We start from the raw sequence: 14,573 nt of genomic DNA on the forward strand, positions 1-14,573 counted from the left end.
AAGACGTGTTGGGTTAAAATGGAACTCCAGCCATATGCCACCAACAACGACTAAACCAGCCAGGTAATTCAATTGGGAGCTACCCTGTCTACTATATATTCACACAAGGTTGGTCACATTAGAGGCCAGGGTAGCTCAAGACCAGACTGTGCAAATGCTGGACCAATGTGGCATAACCCATTTTCACACAAGGTGGCTTTGGTAGAACTGGATTTAATCAACGCTTGTTTTCTTGTCTATCTAAAGAAAATAAGTCTTACCAGTATGTCATGTGCATAAATGGGGAAATCTTTACAACATCCAACAGGAGTACTTAACAGGGTTGCTAAGCTAGCTAAGTTTTTAGCTCGAGGTATAATCATAGCCAGCTCGTCGTGTCCTTAAACCTTAACATTGTGTTAACCTTTGTTAACCTTTTGAACATTGGTTCTAAAATGAAAGTGCTTCCACCTGCAACATTAAAACTTCATATGTAGCTGCACCTTGATGAGTTCTACACGCCACACCCATTTTTGGGTCACTAGGTCAAGGTCACTGTGACCTCTAAAAAAAATTCTGACAAGCTTTCATTTATGCAAAACTTAACCCGCAGCCGAGCATTGGCACCCGTTTTGCGGTGCTCTTGTTGTTATTTATTACATAATTATTTTAACAAGAGATTTGTTTGTCAGAAACACAATGCCCCCTAATGCGCCGCTTTGAATTTAATTTTTTGACCTTTGACCTTGAAGGATGACCTTGACCTTTCACCACTCAAAATGTGCAGCTCCATGAGATACACATGCATGCCAAATGTCAATTTGCTATCTTCAATATTGAAAAAGTTATGACCCAGGTTAAAGTTTTGGGACACACACATACAATGACAGACAGGCCAAAAACAATAAACCCCGATCATTCGATCAGGGGGCATAAAAACAACATATATTTGAAATCCTTTGGCCATTTCGTTAATAAATAAAAAAGGAGTTGTTACAGTGCTAACATTTAACTCACGATTTAAAATTATGCGTTTTAACAGTTTTTCCCATAAAAAGTTACAGAAAGTAACTAATCTCACCGATAAATTTGATATTTCCGAGCATCTTTCTCTTGGCAATGTGGTATTGCTCCAACTCCTCCTCCGACAGTGAGACATCCTTGTCAAAGGCTGAAAGGGACACAGAGCAAACTTAAGTAATTCATTGTAGTACTGCAATAGTTGCTTACCTTTCTGTCTTCAAATTGCTAAGACAGACCAACCTTAATTCCAAGGCTAGACTGTTTTCACAATCCCTCTCCTTTAAAATCCTGTTGAAAGTAAACTGATGCTTCAAGTGCTTTTAATTGAAACCTATTTATTTTATCTTCATTGCATAGAAAGACTAAGGCTTACTTGAAACGCTCTCAAATCTGTTTCCTGTGACTAAAACCAGTACTAACTGCCTCTGGGGGAGATGTAAACAAGAGCTCATCTATTTTCTTTTTAAAGGTGAAGGGACTCTCATTTTCAATCACAAAGGAGGGAGGGGTGGAGTGAAGAGGGGTGTATAGTGTGGACATTTATTACATTATTTTCCAAAAATGCGAACAAAAATTTCGGAGGGGGGGGGGGGATTCTTGGGTGCGATGGTTGGACGGTATTTCAAACATAAAACAAGGGACAAAATTGTCACAAAACCAGGTTTTCATTGTGAAAAAAAATCTGATTAAGGGAGACAATTCAAACTGAACTTTTGAAATGAACAAACAAAATTAACCCCCTTTGTAAGTTTGTTTCAAAATAAATCTATTTTAAGTTGTGGTGACCTTAACATTGGAGATATTGACTTGATTCTTTCGTGCGACACACCGTCCCATGATGGTGAACAAATGTGCCAAATAATTGTAAAATCTCTCAATGAATGACATAGTTATGGCCCAGACAAGCTCATTTATTGCCAATTTTGACCTTTGAACTCAAAGTGTGACCTTGACCTTGGAGATATCGACGTAATTATTTCGCGCGACACACCGTCCAATGATGGTGAACAAATGTGCCAAATGATTTTAAAATATGACAATGAACGACATAGTTATGGCCGCCCGCATTCGCCAATCTAATAACCAGTTTTTTCCTTCGGAAAACCTGGTTAATAATAAAAGAAATATTTGTGTTTGTTTTAACTCTTTCAAAAAAAAAATTGGGTGGGGGGTGGGGTGGGTATAGTGTGAGGGTGTGGTGGTCATTTGTGAGATGATCTTAAAAAAAAAAAAATTAGGGGGGGGGGGGGGATTCGGGTGGGGGGACGGGGGGGGGGGGGGGGGGGGGGGGGGGGGGGGGGGGTTCTTGGGTGTAAGTTGGACTGTATTTCAAACATAAAATATTTAAAAAAATATTTGTGTTTTTTAACCGTTTAAAAAAATATTGGGGGGGGGTGGGGTGGGGGGGGGGGTTTAGTGAGAGGGTGTGGTGGTCATTTGTGAGATGATAAAAAAAAAAGAAAAAAAAATTAGGGGGGGGAGGGGAGGGCTCGGGGGATGGTTTGGGTGGAGTCTATTGTGGTATGTCAGGTAAGAGTAGTTTTGTCAAAGTATCAATCAAATCTAATCATAAATAAAGAAGTTATGGCAATTTTAGCAGAATTTAATAATTTGACGTAGAGAGTCAAGGTCATTCAAAGGTCAAGGTAAAATTCAACTTGCCAGGTACAGTAACCTCATGATAGCATGAAAGTATTTGAAGTTTGAAAGCAATAGCCTTGATACTTAAGAAGTAAAGTGGACCGAAACACAATATTTAACCATATATTCGTAAAGTGGATCGAAACAAAAAATTTAACCATATATTCAAAGTTACTAAGTCAACAAGATGCGTTTGTGAAACGCAATGTCCCCCTATATGATGTTTGACCTTGTAGGATGACCTTGACCTTGTGAAGGATGACCTTGACCTTTCACCACTCAAAATGTGCAGCTCCATGAGATACACATGCATGTCAAATATCAAGTTGCTATCTTCAATATTGCAAAAGTATTCATAAAATAAGCGATTTGGGCCACATATATTTGACCTCTGACCTTGAAGGATGACTCTGACCTTGAAGGATGACCTTGACCTTGACCTTTCACCACTCAAAATGTGCAGCTCCATGAGATACACATGCATGCCAAATATCAAGTTGCTATCTTCAATATTGCAAAAGTATTCATAAAATGAGCGATTTTGGCCACATATATTTGACCTCTGACCTTGAAGGATGACCTTGACCTTTCTCTACTCAAAATGTGCAGCTTCATGAGATACACATGCATGCCAAATATGAAGTTGCTATCTTCAATATAGCAAAAGTTATTGCAAAATGTTAAAGTTGGCGCAAACAGACAGACAGACCAACAGACAGACAGGGCAAAAACAATATGTCCCCCACTACTATAGTGGGGGACATAAAAAAGCCATAATTCCGTAAAAATGACAACCAGAGTTATGCAACTTGTCCTTTTACTGTACCCTTATGATAGTTTGCGAGTGTTCCAAGTATGAAAGCAATATCTATGATACTTTAGGGGTAAAGTGGACCAAAACACAAAACTTAACCAAATTTTCAATTTTCTAAGTATAAAGGGCCCATAATTCCGTCCAAATGCCAGTCAGAGTAACATACCTTTGCCTGCACAGTCCCCTTATGATAGTTAATAAGTGTTGCAAGTATGAAAGCAATAGCTTTGATACTGTAAGAATAAAGTGGACCTAAACACAAAACTTAAACAAATTTTCAATTTTCTAAGTATAAAAAGGGCACATAATTCTGTCAAAATGCCAGTCAGAGTTACATTACTTTGCCTGCACAGTCCCCTTATGATAGTTAGTAAGTGTTGCAAGTATGAAAGCAATAGCTTTGATAGTTACGGAATAAAATGGACCTAAACGCAAAACTTAACCAAAATTTTCAATTTTCTAAGTATAAAAAGGGCACATAATTCTGTCAAAATGCACGCCAGAGTTATCTAACTTTGCCTGCCCAGTCCTCTCATGACAGTAAGTAAGTGTACTAAGTTTGAATGCAATAGCATTGATACTTTCTGAGAAAAGTTGACCTAAACGCAAAATTTAACCAAAATTTTCAATTTTCTAAGTATAAAAAGGGCACATAATTCTGTCAAAATGCTTGCCAGAGTTATCTAACTTTGCCTGCCCAGTCCTCTCATGATAGTTAGTAAGTGTACCAAGTTTGAATGCAATAGCATTGATACTTTCTGAGAAAAGTGGACCTAAACGCAAAACTTAACCGGACGCCAACATAGACGCCAACGCAGACGCCAAGGTGATGACAATAGCTCATAATTTTTTTCAAAAAAAGATGAGCTAAAAATGCTCCAACAGAGAGGATCGAACCCGTGATCTCCCTGTCATTAGGACACCACACACATAACGCCACGGTGACCTTTAAGTGCTTTAAAGTTGACGTGATTCAAGAATGTCAACTGTCTGATTGGCACTTAATGTACATTTCAGTCTGACTTGCAATACTATATCATGTGTGGGTCACACTACTTTTCTAGCAATAGTAACTATTCTCTCACAATAAATAACATTGTGTTAAGCAAGCTGTTAGCCAATATAATATTATGCCTCTTCTCTTAAAAACCATTTTCATAATAATTTATTGAGCATAAAATAATCAAGACACAAGTGTGCGTTACCATTGGTAGCCTTTGATCGGTTCTCAAACTCATCCTGGCACTTGTTCAAAAGGAGTCGGCGAAAGGTCTGCAGACAAACAAGGTGCAAGGATTGAACAGGTCATTAAATAACCAGACTTAATTGACATAATTTATTTAATTATGCTTATTTTTTAAGGTAACTATATATTTAAAGAAAATGAAGTTTCGAATATTCAGCAATTATCCATTTCTATTAAGAGCAGTTAATCCTGCCTTAATGGCGAATTTCTTGGTAAAAAATAAATTCAAATAATTTGTTATTCATTTGATGGAAAGAAATTTTGGAATAAAAAATATTAATAAAATATTAATGCGCATTATGTTCCGTAGCTGGGGTATTTCGATATCTATAGTCTTGTAAAATCGGCACTGAACGTTCGGTCAGATGGGAGCCGACCTAGCATTTCTACGAGTTTGAAAGGTGTTTTCTTGTACTTTATGTTGGCAAGTAGCCGTTTTGGGTCATTTTTCGTCACAAGGCAACCTTTCCCAACAAAATGATACATAATTAACGAAAATTGACCGCCATTTAGGCAATTAATGGCTTAAAAATGTTGATGTAGGTGATTTTCCTGTGTCAAGAGATACCTACCTTGTATAGATATATTATATCATATATTTTTTTGTCACAATGACTTGGCCACGCGTCCAATACCTTTGAGTACTTTTTAAGATTAACAAGTCGAATAATAATACAAATACACTGTTAAATTACTAATTTTCCACTTACTGAAATATTGGAGTCGGGTGGTTCAAAGTTGGGTGCGTCTTCACATAGTTGGTGACATAGTTTAGCATAAACAGAGCTGTATTTAGGCTCATCAAGAGCCTTCTCAAAGATCTGAAACATGGAGGAACATTTGATACAAAACATATTCCACAGTGACATTTACATTTTAAACAAAACGTTGAGTGTTTCTTTTTGTCAATTTTGGGGTCTGTAGAAGGTATATCTAAATTGGAAAGTTTTTTTTCCTCACAAAATGGGACCAAATAGTTCCCAATGAAAGGTTTCCGAATATTGTTTTTTTATAAAGTTTGAACATTCAGTTAATTTCCCATAAAGCTCCATAAGTTGAACCTAACAAAATGTCACATTGAAATCACTTTAATATTTAATTGTAAAGCATTTGTAAGCACAAAACCATCAACACTTACTTCTCAATTTAAATCAAATAACACGATTTCTCTAAATCCAAAGGGACCCAGACCCATTCCCAAAATCGGGCATAAAACACTGAAATTTAAAAACCTAATACCAAGAGAGATTTTGTATAAAATTAAAGGAGATCCCTTTCAGCAATAAAGCACCCAATTGAACAATCACACAAATAAACACTGCAAGTAATGGGTCAAAGGGTGCGATATTGATACAACCTAAGAAAAGGATGTAACTTACCAAGGCAAAGGTTTGTCTGAAACTCTTTTATGTTTTTACATGTTTCCATGAAGAGCTAAGGACTGATTGTGAAACTTTATTTCTTGGCAAACAAAGTGGGAAGAAATCATCAGCTAAAAGAGAAATTTCACAATTGCCCTGTATATCTGTGCTTACCAGGAGGATGATTCCCTTGAGGATGATCTGTGATTCAATGCCTACATTCAGAAGCTCCAAACTCAACTTATCAAACTTCTCTGGGGACAATTTATTGAGGATTCTGAAACAAGACATTCATGTGTGTTTTTTTAATGAACATACATACATATGATTTACATAAAATTGAACAGATACAAACACATGTGGTTTACATCAAAAGACATACTTGTGTGATGAACATGAACAGAAATACCCATGTGGGATTCCCATGAACAGATATGCATGTACATGTGTGTGATTAACATGAATAGACATACACACGTGTGATTTACATGAATAGACACAAATATAGGTGTGATTTACAAGAGACAAAATCTCATGTGCAAGTTAGATGAGGTAAGAACATACAGTAATCATGCCTCTGACCACGGAGTGAATGTCAGAACTAATTATTTGCTGAAATAAACCATTTATTTTCTTCAGCACAAAATGTGTCATTGAAAGAAAAAGACTATTTTGTCAGCACTTACATTCGCTTATATTGATTTTGAAAAAAAATGCGTCAGTCAATATCAGATTTGTTTGTAATACATTTTTGCATTAAAACATGGTTTTGCGGTTGCGAAAAATCGTGGTGGGGAAAAGGGAGGACACTTGGGAGTCCTGTTTGTCACATGCCGATGAAATAGTCTTTTGTAATCGGATGATAGTAATGGGACTTTATTATTGTATAATATTGACAAGTTCTTTTTTATGATAAGCGGATTAGCAGGACAGAATAACAGATAGCGAGTGTTTGAAACAACAAAGCCAATCGCCAATTTGTCAACACCCTTGAAAAACACAATACATAAAATAGTTAATAAAGTCGTTAACAATAAGCGCTAATCATTACTCTTCAACCCAAACAAACGGTTTTTACAGCAATGCCACATGTCAGTTATATACACTGTGAAATGTGCACCCCTTGTGTCAACATTGGATTTATCTTGACTATGAAAACAGATGAAGTATGTATGCCTGGGTTGGATTTTAATTTCTCATGCCTACAGTAATTCAGTGTTAATTTTGTTAAAACGTTAGACATAATTATGTGTTAGGATCTTAAATTTGTCACTTGGTCCACTAACGAAATAGACACAATTTAATGCCCTACAATTAATAATGGTTTCACAGTATAAAAACTAGTTTCACATGTACTATAGCTACATTAAGAGAAGGTTTTCCAGCAGAAACTTTCATTGATATGTAAGTTGTCGTTCTATAATCAATAGTGACAACTGATCAAACTTTGTGAGTAAAAGCATCTGAAAATCAGCATAAAATAAAATAATACATGTATAAGGCCTTTTCTCACCATTTTCAGCATAGGACCTACACCCTTACAATTTTGAACTCAGTGTTTATTTAAGCTAAATTTTGAAAATGCATTGTGGTTTGATTTTTAGCATTTGAAATATATATTTTATTTAACTATTAAAAAAATAAAAGTTGTATCATAAACAAAACAGTAAAATATAAACATGTATAACAACTTTAAATTAGTTTTTTTTAACACTTCTCAGCTTTTTTTCCTTACATCTGAAAGTCAATCCATCAATTGGTAATTTTAGAATTGGATTTGTGAACAATGATATTTTTGCCATTAAAATTACAAAAGAACACCACCTATAAAATTACCATAGAAATAGGCAAGTCATTAAATTATAAGTGGCAGTACTTACCCTCTGACCTTTCTAAAAACACTATCATTTTTTTCATCAAGGGTGAGGACATCTCGTTTCACGCTACTGGGAGGAATCCATCTTTTCGCTGTAGCTGGACTTGAGACTGATCTCTCATCCCTAAAATACACAAACTTAGTACAAGTGTGCAACTCCTAAAGACCTCCTACTTAGTTTTTTTCTTAACTCTAATTTCTCATGAAGTTTTAAACTATATGTTTTAATCATTTTGAAATAAATCCGAGTAACTAAAAACAAGGCTTGTTTTGGCCTGACTTTATAGCCGAACTTCGGCTATATTCCCAATCGCAAAGTGTACTTTTTTCCCAAAATTTGCCAAAAAAATTCCCATTTGGGAAAAAAACGCTAATGATATCGACAGTTTCGCTTTTGAACAAAGCATAATCTGATCCGGTCTCGTAAGGGTTATAGACTATACCTCCATCAATTTGGATAACATCAGCATTATTCGTGTGCAAGATATTCTCCGTGTTGTTCAGCGCTTATTATATTTGCGATGAAATTCAAGTGTGTTGTGATTCGGCTGAATGGAAAACAAAGATGTCGCGCAATTCGAAATATAACGAGAAAAAGATTCCTAAGCAAAAACTTGGCAGCAAAGCTAAAACTGTTGATTTTTTTAAACAAGAGTCATAAAATAAACAAACATCGTCAAGAAGTACAAGTCTTCCCATCGAAACTCCTTCCATTGTTAATGATAGTAATTTAATAAAAAAGTGACTCTTTTGCATTGTCATTGTTGATTTCGGAAAGCAAAGTGCAGACTGATATTCAACATGTTAAAAGCAGTAGTTCTCCAGAAGATGAAGCGCCACATAAAATGGTGACTCAAGACTTTGTGTGAGCTTATTAGGTGGAAAACTGTTGATCATGATGGTGTTTGTGGTGTTTGTGTTTAAAGATGCTGAACTCATTCATGTTGTTTTAAATCCCAAGTTATTTTCCCAATTTCTTGAAAATGCCGATAAAATTCCCAATTCCAAAGCCATGGGCTATCTTTCCAAAAAGCTGAAAAAAAGCCCTGCTTAAAATAGAAGACAGGGTAAAAAAGGTAAAACTGACCATAATTATTTATGATACTTTTTAGTGTAGTAGAAAATATAGGCTTTCTTAAAAGTATAAATTATGGACAAGCATTTATTCATAAGTCTAATATGTTCCTTCAAAAATTTACAGGTAAGGTATGTTAAATTTCGCTAACCCGATCTACATATGATAAATAATATCCAAAATACTAGCCCACTTGGACGGCACTATTTTCAGAGCAGTCAACTAATTTATTTTGTACTAAGTGCTTTTCAAATTCTGGATCCCACAGTGATTCAAACAGTTATATATCATTCATTGATCATATCGTCTGTTAAGCTTCTAAGCTCACAAGTGATTTATACTTCTATGGACAGTCACAGCCGCACCCCTATACAATATTCCTTAAAGCGAGATTATACGACATTGTCAAATATTTATTAATTTATATAAAATGTGTAAAAAACTTATTAAACATATATTTCAATATAAATTAAAATAAAAGTTTAGAAGAACATGTGTCGAAAATGAAAAATAAGCCAGATATTTAATTCTGAAATCAAAAATGTCTGTACAGTCAAATTCGCCTGCATGTAAATCATGGGTGTATGATGTGAATCAAAATTTAGTTTAACGGTTCATTTGAAATTCCTGCAACGATATCTATTTAAACGACACACGATCACTAACTAAAAAGACGAATACTTCCGTTATTGTAGGAAAATATGTACTAAATATCTTCGTCACAATGGGCGCTAATTTGTCTTTGCTGCATTTTATAAAATTCGTCTTCAATGTATAATTTTTTTTTGCCTACTTTGTGTTATTGTAACATATGTTATCAATATATTACAATTTAACACATAAAACTAATAAGGGGAACCTGAATTTGTCAGCTGCTACGCTTCAAAGCTTTACACATTTTTTACACTGAAGCAGTTTGCAGGTTCAGGTACATTGTATTATGCTTATTTTCAACATTATTATAATTAAGACAGTGTCCATTTTTGGCAAAGACAACCAACTCCAACCCTTCCAATTTTCAAAGGGAAAACAACCAGACCAATGTTTCAATTTTCAAAGGGAAAACAACCAGATCAATGTTATGAGATCATTAATACTACATACTGTCCCCCTGCGTGTGGAGAAGTACCACCCAGGTTCTGCTTTCCGTCCAGTATGTTGCCGGTTGTTTATTGTCAACGGTGGATATCTTTTGTACAAAATATAACAACAAAAGAACTTGACTTCTGCAGGATCACATTAAATCTGATGTATTCATCTGAAAGAAACAATAAAATAAGATGTTTAATTCATTAAAACTGCTGCCGAGGTTTTAGAATCGTACATGTATCTATTCTAGTCCGATATTGTGTCAATGTCAGATTCAAGGTCAAAATGGGTTGAGTTGTAGTCAATTTGCAGAGTGTTGAATAGAAGTATCAAAGCTTGTAATTAATATGTATTATTGATGTTGATCACTGCAAATAATTTGCAAAAAGTACCGATACTAGCACAATTGAGAACAAGATGTGTTTGTGAAACACAATGTCCCCCTATATGACGTTTGACCTTGTAGGATGACCTTGACCTTGACCCTTTACCACTCAAAATGTGCAGCTCCATGAGATACACATGCATTTCAAATATTAAATTGCTAGCTTCAATTATTCAGAAGTGACATTACATGAGCAATTTTGACCCATATATTTGACCTTGAAGGATGACCTTGACCTTGACCTTTCACCACTAAAAATGTGCAGCTCCATTAGAATGATTAGATACACATGCATGCCAAATATCAAGTTGCTATCTTCAATATTGCAAAAGTATGCATAAAATTAGCGATTTGGGCCACATATATTTGACCTCTGACCTTGAAGGATGACCTTGACCTTAACCTTTTACCACTCAAAATGTGCAGCTCCATGAGATACACATGCATGCCAAATATCAAGTTGCTATCTTCAATATTGCAAAAGTACTCATAAAATAAGCGATTTTGACCACATATATTTGACATCTGACCTTGAAGGATGACCTTGACCTTTCACCACTCAAATTGTGCAGCTCCATGAGATACACGTCATGCATGCCAAATATGAAGTTGCTATCTTGAATATTGAAATACTGCAAAAGTGTACATTAAATGAGCGATTTTGACCCATATATTTGACCTTTGACCTTGAAGGATGACCTTGACCTTTCACCACTCAAAATGTGCAGCTCCATGAGATACATATGCATGCCAAATATCAAGTTCCTATCTTCAATATTGCAAAAGTTATTGCAAATGTTAAAGTTGGCGAAAACCAACCAACAGACCAACAGACAGGGCAAAAACAATATGTCCCCCACTACAATAGTGGGGGACATAAAAATTAGCGCACCCTCCCCTGAAATTAAGAAAATCGAGTCAAAACTAAACAATATTTCACAAGAAATCACACATCACTTTGATGTTAATGTGCAACTTATATTTTGTAAATGTTTTATAAATTTTTCAGTATAATTGATAATTTCCTACTTTGAATGAAAAAGCCACAAATTCCCCCAATTTCACCAGTACCAGTCCTTAACTCCATTAGTGGTGAGGAAAACCACTGTAGAATACTGAATATGAACAGTATAAAATGCGCACACATTGTTTCAGTGGATTTAACGTTTACTCCATTAAATCTTTAAATAATTATACATGCCAAAATTAATTTGATCTGTTAAAAAATGGCATTTGTGTTCATGAAATTGTTAAGCACAATAATCATCAACATTTACCAAAATTGCTTTTTAGAAATGGAAGTTGTGATGAAATTTAATTATTGGTAATGGTTGCTGTAACATAATGCCTTAATAGATAAGTGTCCGGCTTATACAGATTTCTTTGAGAATCAAGATGTAATTAAAGTATCCATGTGTGAAAGGCTTTAAAGGAATAAAATTGTATCAGTACGAATCACTTTATAGCTGTTTTTTTAAGAAACATAAACACCAAATACCGTTTTTATTTTGTAAGCAGTGTTTTTTTTTAACCATTTTGGGAAAGCGGCCAGGTCCCTTTGGATTGGGAAAAGTTGCGGAGTTTTGACAAAACTTGGGAACAAATGATTCAAAATAAGAATTAAAGTGTTTTAAATATAAAACTTAATAAAGTGTAACTTGTCAAGCTGGAAGGGAGATTAACTATAAATGTTGATCTTAGTGCTGCAACAATACGCCAAAAACCGTATTGCAATATATTGTCAGTTCAAAAACCCGTATTGCAATATATCGCAATATATTGCTAACTTGTACCAAAATTATAACTTGCCAATTACCCAATAATCCCATAAATTCCAATTTTAAAGCAAATTCTGGTAAATATTTACTATAAATGTGCTCAAGAATAATAAGAAACACAAACATTCGCAAATTTTTTTAAGTATCACATACATTTTTGCAATTGTTACTATTTAAAGATGTGATGAAATAACGTCCAACCGGGGCGTTTTTCCCACTGAACACGCGTAATTCAGCTGACGTGATGTTCCCGTTTTTATACAACACAAAATACACCCATACTTTCCATGCGACGTTCTACATGTCTGTATAATTTTCGCGCGCTTTTTATTGAGACAAAGGATAAAGCACGTTTTTTTGACGCTATATTTTTTTATTGTCGCGTTAGCATTCAAATTTGGAAGCGTGTTTCCGAAATTCGGATTACAAATAATGCTCAAATCAGAATCGAACGAAACATTTACAGCTGTGCGCAATTAATTCAACGATAATCTGTTCAAAAGCATCGAATGAATGCTCCCATGTAACAACGCTACTCCGTATTAATACACTTTTTAGAATGCTTTTTTTACGTAAAAAATAATTTACACTGCTTTGTTTTGTTTACCTTTTTATCATTATTTCGGATGGCTTTTCTGGACGAAATGTGAATGAATTTTTGTAAAATTTTCGTACCGGTATGATGACAATCATATCGCAATACAATATGCGGATTGCGTATTGCGATATATACCGATATACCGGTATATTGTTGCAGCCCTAGTTGATCTATACAAAAAGAACTTCAAAAGTATATATTTTTCCCAAATGGGAGCTAAAAATTCCCAAATGGAAGGTTTCCAAAAAACAACAACATCCATTTAAGTTCAACCTTACTTAATATAATAATGAAAACACTTGTATTCTAAATTTTGAAGCATTATTTACTAAAAAATAATAACACTAATTTCCCAGTTTTTTTTTCCTTCTTTGTGACCCGCCAAAAATCAGCCCAGGGCTTAACACTAACTTTTTTTCAACTAGCCCATTCCGGCTTGTAAATGCAGAACCTACTAGCCCTGACCAATCTTTCATGTGCAGGGGTGGCGAAATCAAATGTCCGAGTTGTCCGAGTCGTACATTTGTCTGTCTGGGCAACTGACTTTTCAATTAAGTTGTCCGTGTACAACAAGTTTTTTAAAAGTCGCGACCAAGTATACAAAAAAACATTGTATTAAAGCCGTAATTAAGTTTTACAAAACCGGATGTTGACACGCGATTACATTGTCAGTGCTATTTGCGGAGCAATCAAGCTAAAATAAGTGCACTTTCCTGCGCAGTGATCTCCCTTACTCTATAAGAGACCGGGAGCATGCCGCATTTTCAACATTCGGCCCGAATGTTAGACAGTGTACAGACTGGTTTCTTTACTTTTACAATCAAACGGAAATAAAAAGTATCAATCTAAGATAATCAAACACGGTCTACCTTGTTATTTAAGACGACTATAATGGTAAAGATGAATTTTTTTTAATCTTCAACAACGGAGCAGAAACCCGAATCTTTGAGCAGCCCACCTCCCAAAAAACTAAGAAAGATTATGATAAAAAATATGATCTAAGTAAATGCACCAGAACTTTTCAAGAAACTTGACTAACAGATTTTCAATGGTTACCAGTTTATATAATCAAATTGTTACCAGTAGCGGAGCCTCAGTCTGATGAGGTCCACATATTGGACTAGTTTAATTTGTTAAGATTACAATGTACTTATGTTCAGCACATGTTTTAATAACACTAGCTTCGCAAGGGTTAAAGTTTGAGAAAGTCTTTATATTGTTTATAATGTACTGGCCTGCTATAATGAATGTACCATTGAAATTCAATTATAAACAAAACAAGCAAATCATACTCATTTTGATATATTCCACATTATTTAACATTAATCAATAAATGCGTTTATAATTTATATAAACATTAAAGGACAAGTGTAGTTCAGCAACGAGCAAGTTCAATTTCCTAATTGGTTGTCCGTGGACAAGTATAGTTTTTTGAGATTTCACCACCCCTGATGTGCCCTGACCCAAGTATATCAAAACCTTTATATTTATCATTCAACTTGTATTTTCTTGTGCGAAGAGATGCGCAATTATGATTCAGTAATTCTTATAAGCTTGCCTTACTAATTCTAATGAATTCAATATTCATCTACTTAAGACATCTATTTGTAATCTTCACGCCATTTCGGGAGAAATTTCCTTTTGTCCTCATACTTTCTCTTACTTTCCTCCTTCCTTTTTTTTTTTTAACTGAGGAACCCCCATTCCC

General features: G+C 34.9%; 1 protein-coding gene across 1 annotated transcript in view; it reads right to left on the bottom strand.

Annotated features, from left to right (window-relative positions):
- Positions 1-14,573, bottom strand: part of LOC127836774 (eukaryotic translation initiation factor 4 gamma 2-like) — a 54,830-nt gene that overhangs the window by 31,785 nt on the left and 8,472 nt on the right. Inside the window, exons 2-7 of the mRNA XM_052363418.1 lie at positions 10,120-10,154; positions 7,945-8,064; positions 6,239-6,341; positions 5,414-5,524; positions 4,663-4,729; positions 1,061-1,150 (exon numbers count right to left, since the gene is read on the bottom strand). Of these exons, the coding sequence (XP_052219378.1) occupies positions 1,061-1,150; positions 4,663-4,729; positions 5,414-5,524; positions 6,239-6,341; positions 7,945-8,064; positions 10,120-10,154 (526 nt within the window). The remainder of the gene's footprint in view (positions 1-1,060; positions 1,151-4,662; positions 4,730-5,413; positions 5,525-6,238; positions 6,342-7,944; positions 8,065-10,119; positions 10,155-14,573) is intronic.

This window comes from Dreissena polymorpha, chromosome 1, assembly GCF_020536995.1.
Source record: "Dreissena polymorpha isolate Duluth1 chromosome 1, UMN_Dpol_1.0, whole genome shotgun sequence".
NCBI classification, from domain to species: domain Eukaryota; kingdom Metazoa; phylum Mollusca; class Bivalvia; order Myida; family Dreissenidae; genus Dreissena; species Dreissena polymorpha.